Here is a 6,487-nt window from a genome sequence, read left to right on the forward strand (position 1 = left end):
AGTCCCTGGTTCTGAGACCTGGGGCTCATGATCCGGGGCTGAGTCACAACTGTTCAAAGAGTAGTTTTTTCCTGTGGGTCCACTCCAGGTCAGTTATAATTAACCGTCCCCACTAATCATCATATCGCCGAACGCCTATAGCGGGAGTTAACCCCCTAGCAACGCGTGCCCCTTTTTTTGAATTTTGAAGAGACAAATGACGTGACAGTTACCTGCATGTCAGTTATATCTCTTTAAATACCCTATTCCTCTTCCAGATTTTCCATTCAGATTTTCGATTCCATTTCTTCTTCATAACGATTCCCCTTAATCATCATTCTTTCTCCGATCATGAGTCGCTCCGGCCGTTCATCGATAAGATCAGTACTGATGGCAAAGGACTTGAAGTCCTTCGTTGAAGCGTATAAAATCCCTGAACAGTTTTCTCCCTCCTTGCCGGGTCCTAATGAACCGGCGGAGTGCACACCAGACAGCATCCCCATTTACACACTGGCTTTTTCCTCCTGTGGGGTTCGGTACCTTCTTTCCCCCTTCAAAGTCGCTTTACTTCGTCATTTTGGTGTTCACTTTTCTCAGATTCATCCTTTAGGGTTTATGCGGGTGGTTCATTTTGAGTTATCCTGTGTAGCCATTTCAGGGGAGCCTTCTATTCCTCTGTTCTGCATGTTTTATAAGCTGGTTTCTGACGGGGATTGGTTTACTTTTGCAAAACGGCATAACAATGTCTCAAAGCCTTGTTACAGTTTCATGCCCACCTCTACTTATCCGAAGGATTGGAAAAGCAGATTCATCTTTGTCTCTGCTGCCATGCTACCGGAATCCTCACTGCCAAAGGATCTTGATGCTGCGATTGAAGACGTTATTCCTACCCTATCTTCCAATGAGACTGTTCAGTGGAAGCGGATGTGCGAGAATCCGACGAGGGCGTTTACTTTTTCTGAAGGGATCCTTGCCATGGGGGGATTGAGCCCCTCCTATCCGGTCCGTCCCAGGGCTTTTTTCGGCAAAAAGGGTATTTCTTCACTCTTGATCTGTCACTTATGGTTACCCCCTTTTCTATATCTTAAAGGTTGTGCAGTCATCTTTGGTGTTTCTTCTTTGTGCAGAGGTGACTTTGTGGATGCTTCTTCAAGGCGATTCCAAAGATGTTAAGTTTGTAGTTGGCAACGAGATTGATCCCGGATTGAATGTGGAGGTGCAGGTTACTGGGGGGGACCGCCCAGGCCGGGGGTTCTACTGTCGTGGGTGGTGATGATGAGAACCCTTCTGATGAGGAGGAAAGTTCCCCTGACTTTCCTCCTGTTCATCCTTCTGGCCAAAGTGATGACGAAGATGTGGAAATTCAGTTAGTTCGTAAGAGAAGATCTGTCAGTCCTCAGCCAGCCCCTGCTCCCCGTAGTATTCGTCAAAGACTTCGGAGTGCCAGTGGTCAGAAACCTCATCCTTCTTCGAAAGCCATCTCCGATCTTCCCCCTGCTGGGATCAAAGGTTCTCTATCCAAGCATCTGAAGTCTTCGAGCCTAGTGAGTGCTCCTTTGCTGGTGAGTCTTGTCTCTCTTTCATTCCATTTTTCCTATTCTTGTCCTGTCTCTGATATCCCCTTTCTTATTTTGTAGGGGAGTTCTCGGGACCCCATAGAGATTCCTACCGGCCCTTCTTCTTCACGTGTTCGGGATAAGGCCTCTGAGGTGGGGGTAGCCCGTTTTTCCTCAGCTTTTGAGCTCTTACCTTCTCATGCTACTGGGACTAGTAAACCTACTCTCCCTAAGGGTCTCATTCACCGATCCCCTCTTGCTCCTCTGTTTGCTGATGCTATCCCCCTCACTTATGTCCCCAAATGGAAGGTGACTAGCTCCTCAGTGATAGGGACTCCTGAAGCTGCTAGGGACTTTTTGAACCATGCTGTTCCTCCCTCGCATAAATTTATGAATTCTTCTCTGAGGGACGACCTTTTTGAGGATCAGTACAACATGTCCCTTTGTGAGGGATTTTTTAGGGATGCTGGTATGTTGCAGAGGATTGACGATACGAGGAGGGCAAATGAAGGGCTTAAGGCTGAGCTTAAAGCTTCCCAGTCTGTTGCCGCTGGACTTAGGTGCCAGGTGGTTGATGCTGAGAGGAAGTTGCAGGAGGAGAAGGTACACAGTCCTTTCTCCCCCCCCTCCTTTTTTTTATATACATATTGATCTTTTGTCCAGGGGGCTGGAGCTATGCTGGAGAGGAAAGAGCGGGCTTGGGAGCAGGAGATGGCGGTGCTGGTTGGAGAAAAAGAAGAGTTGGCTGCTGAGCTGAAGCATTTACAGGAAGTTGGCTTCGTTTCCCAGGAGCAACTCAACACCATGTATGCAGATTATGGGATAACTTCTGACGACAACCAGCGATTGGCAAAGGAGAAGCATTGGCTGATTACTGAAAGCTTTGGGGCCTTCCTTGCTGCTGTTGCTCAGTCGGAGAATTTCAAGAGTGGCCTGGAGGAGGTGTACAGGGCATACATGGATGTTGGCTACCAGTCAGGATTAAAGGATGGCTATGCCTACTCCGCTCAGGGCCTGGGCAGAAAGGAGACTCCTCTTTACAATTCCAAGGCAAAGAAGAGGTTGTCCAAGCTGAATGAAGAGTTTGGGCGTAAGACCCCGGCCATCCTTGAGAAAATCCTGGAGCATCCCCTGATATTTATTTATGAATTAAAAGCCCTATTTTCCTCTGTCGGCCCTTCGTCTCCACCATCTCTGTCCGGGGGTGATTCCCAGTGAATTTCAGACATTTAACATCTTTCGATATGGTTGTAATATGGATAACTTACCTGCCCTAGGATACTTTTGAACTTTGTTTTGCTGCTTGGGAGGGGGCCCTTTATGTCGGGGGCCTCCTTAGCTTCTAATCATGTAGCTTATGACTGTGTATTGCTTCCTTGTTTTTTGCTTGTTTCTTGTTGTGGTTGTTTGTTTTGCAGGGGTTTCTACCGAGGGTTAGTTTGGTGCTTCCCTGGAGACTTTTAGACTGTTTAGCGAGGAGTGGTATCTTTGTTTTCGTTTTGCTGTATTTGTTATTTCGTATGTTATTTACTCTTGCCGAGGCTACTGAGGCCTTTCTTTGTGTATGTACGTTGTATGAATAGATCAGACTTCCTTTTGTGGTTTTGTTTGTAGGAGTATGTTGTATTTCTTGTTTGTTTGTTAAACTATGATTGTCTGTTCGAGGCCAATCGATGGACAGGTTTATAATGTGGCATTATGTTTTTGACTTGCTCTGTCCGTTTTCCTTGGGTTAGCTAGACCCTTATTAGCCCCACGGCCAGGCTTTTGGCATGTTTGGGATGCCTTGTACACGTGTGCTTGTCTGTTAATTAGGTTTAATGGTGTTCCTGGGCACGTCTGCCTAGGTGTAATGCCCATTGTTTTTTCAAAAGAGGACATGTTCTGTCCGTTTTTCATTTAATCCTTAGGGGTTTACACTTCCCATCATAGATTGTTACAAAAGGTCTATCTTTGGGGGACCCCAGACTAATAGTTAATTGTTACAAAAATGGCTCTTGGCCGTTTTTCTTGGGGGTGGACCCCTTACACATAATATTTCCTAAGCTGCATGAGATTCCATGTCCTGGGGATCTCCTTGCCTTCAAGTGTTTCCAACTTGCAAGTTCCTTTGCCGTTTGCCCACGTGACTCGGTAGGGTCCCTCCCAGTTGGGGCCTAGCTTTCCGGTGTTCTCCTACAGGCTGGCTTCATTTGCCCTCAGGACTAGGTCCCCAGGGACAAGGTTGAGCTTTCTCATCCTAGCGTTGTAATAGCTTTCCAGTTGCTTCTTGTATCTGGCCTCCCTGACTGCTGCTATCTCTCGTCTTTCCTCCAAAAGGTTCAAGTTTACTCTGAGGTCTTCTTCGTTTTCCTCCTCCCGGAGCCTCATCCGGGCGGTTGGGGATCCTATCTCAGCTGGGATGACGGCTTCTGTTCCGTAGGTTAGGCTGAAAGGAGTTTCCCCATTGCAGCCCTTAGGAGTGGTTCTATATGCCCACAATACGAATGGTAGTTCTTCCAGCCATCCTTTCTGTTTTCTTCCGAGTCTTCCCTTCATTCCCTTGATGACACTTTGATTAGCCCTTTCTACCAATCCGTTGCTCTGGGCATGGGTAACAGATGTAAACACTTGCTGAATCTGCATCTGCTTGCACCATGGTTTGAAAGGCCTTCCGACAAACTGGACCCCGTTGTCACTCACCAGCTCCTTTGGGACCCCATATCTGCAGATGATGTTATCTAGCATGAACCTCCTCATCTGTTCCCTAGTAATCTTTGCCAGGGGCTTCGCCTCGATCCACTTAGTGAAGTAGTCAATGGCCACTACCACATATTTGACCCCTCCTGGACCTTCCGGGAATGGCCCGATTATATCAATGGCCCACTTCTGGAAGGGCCAGGACGTTGAGACTGGTACCATGGGGTGTTTATGTTTGTGGGTCATTGGTGCATGTATTTGACAATACCTCTTGATCTCCTCGGATGCGGTTTCATACATTCGCGGCCAATAGAACCCCGCATTCATCGCCTTGGTTACTATTGTTCTTGGGCCCGAATGCATCCCGCAAATCCCCTCGTGCATCTCCCTAACCACATATTCAGCTTCTTCCATATCGACACACTTCAGGGATGGACCCAGATATGATCTTCGGTATAACTCCCCATCAATCAGTTCGTATTGCAGGGCTTTGACCCTTATCTTTCTGGCTGCCCATTCCCCCTCGGGTAAAATTCCATCCCTGAGGAACTTGATAATCGGTGTCATCCATGTTTCCTGAGCACTCTCAACTGCAGCTACTTCCTTCATGTTAAGGGAAGGAGATGTCAGGACCTCCACCTTAACTTCTTTCGCGAGGTGGTCAAATGCCACCGAGGCCAGCTTACTGAGGGCATCAGATTTTCTATTTCTTCCTCGGGGGATGTACTCTAGTTTGAAAGTCTTAAATGCCTTGGCCATCTCTTTCACTTTTGCCACGTACTGAGCCATGGTGCTATCTTTGGCTTCATATTCTCCTTGGTACTGCTTTACTACCAGTTGTGAATCAGTGCTAGCCTCCACGTGCCTTGCTTTCATTTTTTGTGCCAGCCTCATTCCTGCTAGGAGGGCCTCATACTCTGCAGTATTGTTGGTGTTCTCGAAATCCAGCCTTATGGCGTATGTCAGCTCAATCCCCTCGGGACTCATCAGTGTGATTCCTGCTCCACTCCCTTCTTCACTAGATGCCCCGTCGGTGAGTAACTTCCACACCGCCTTGTCCTCCTTTTCTCTTTCTTCTTTTTCTGAGGCTTCCCACTTTAAGAGTTCCTTCCCTTCGTCCTCAGGGACCTCCGCTAAGAAGTCGGCCAGTATCTGTCCCTTCATGGCCGTCCTGGGCTTAAACTCCTGGGAGTGTTCCCCCAGCTCCACAGCCCATTTAGCCAACCGTCCCGACAGCTCCGGCCTCCTGAGTACCCTTTGAAGGGGTTGATCGGTCATCAGGGTGATCTTGTACCCTTGGAAGTACCTCCTGAGTCTTCGGGATGCGAATACAAGAGCCAATGCTAGTTTCTCCAGAGGCATGTAGCGTTCTTTGGGACCTTTAAGTGTTCTACTGATGAAATATATGGGGATCTGCTTCCCTTCGCGTTCTACCATCATGACCGCACTTATGGTCGTTTTCGAGGCGGATAGATATAAGAGCAACCACTCCCCGGGTACTGGGGTGGCCAACGTTGGGAGCTTGTAGATGTAAGCTTTCATTTCTTGGAAGGCAGCCTCAGCCTCTGCGGTCCATTTAAACTTGTTTGTCTGGAGGCAGTCTTTCAACACTTTCATGAAGGGGAGGGTCCTGTCAGCTACCTTTGATAAGAAACGGTTCAAATCTATCAGTCTCCCGTTTAGTTGTTGGATGTCCCTCAGGGACCTGGGAGACCGCATCTCAGCCATAGCTTGAGTTTTTTCCGGGTTTGCTTTGATTCCTTCTTTAGTGACCACTACTCCCAAGAAATTCCCTTCCTCTACTCCAAAACAGCATTTCCCGGGGTTTAACTTCATGTTCACATCTTGCATAGTATTGAGAGTCTCGGCTATGTCATCTATCATGGCCATCTCCGTCAAGCTCTTGATAACAATGTCATCGACGTATACCTCTAGATTCCTTCCCCGTTGTTCCCTGAACAGGGTGTTCATGAATCTTTGATATGTGGCCCCAGCATTTTTAAGACCGAAGGGCATCTTGGTATAGCAGAACGTCCCCTCGTCCGTGATGAAGGCAGTTTTTCTTCATCTTCTATTGACATCTGGATTTGGTGGTATCCCTTGTAGGCATCCAGGAAGCATTTCAGGGGGTACTGAGACAAAGAGTCTACCTGGACGTCTATTTCTGGGAGGGGATAACAGTCCTTAGGACACGTTTTGTTCAGATCCTGGAAGTCGATGCACATCCTCCATCCCCCGACTTTCTTTTGAACCATGACCGGATTGGCGATCCA

General features: G+C 47.8%; 1 protein-coding gene across 1 annotated transcript; it reads right to left on the reverse strand.

The window, feature by feature from the left end:
* Nucleotides 1–3,710: 3,710 nt before the first annotated feature.
* Nucleotides 3,711–6,104, reverse strand: LOC110929071. The gene has a single exon (XM_022172176.1). It carries the CDS (start codon nt 6,102–6,104, stop codon nt 3,711–3,713), a length of 2,394 nt encoding a protein of 797 aa, XP_022027868.1.
* Nucleotides 6,105–6,487: the final 383 nt, after the last annotated feature.

Source organism: Helianthus annuus, chromosome 1 (assembly GCF_002127325.2).
Source record: "Helianthus annuus cultivar XRQ/B chromosome 1, HanXRQr2.0-SUNRISE, whole genome shotgun sequence".
Taxonomy (NCBI): Eukaryota; Viridiplantae; Streptophyta; class Magnoliopsida; order Asterales; family Asteraceae; genus Helianthus; species Helianthus annuus.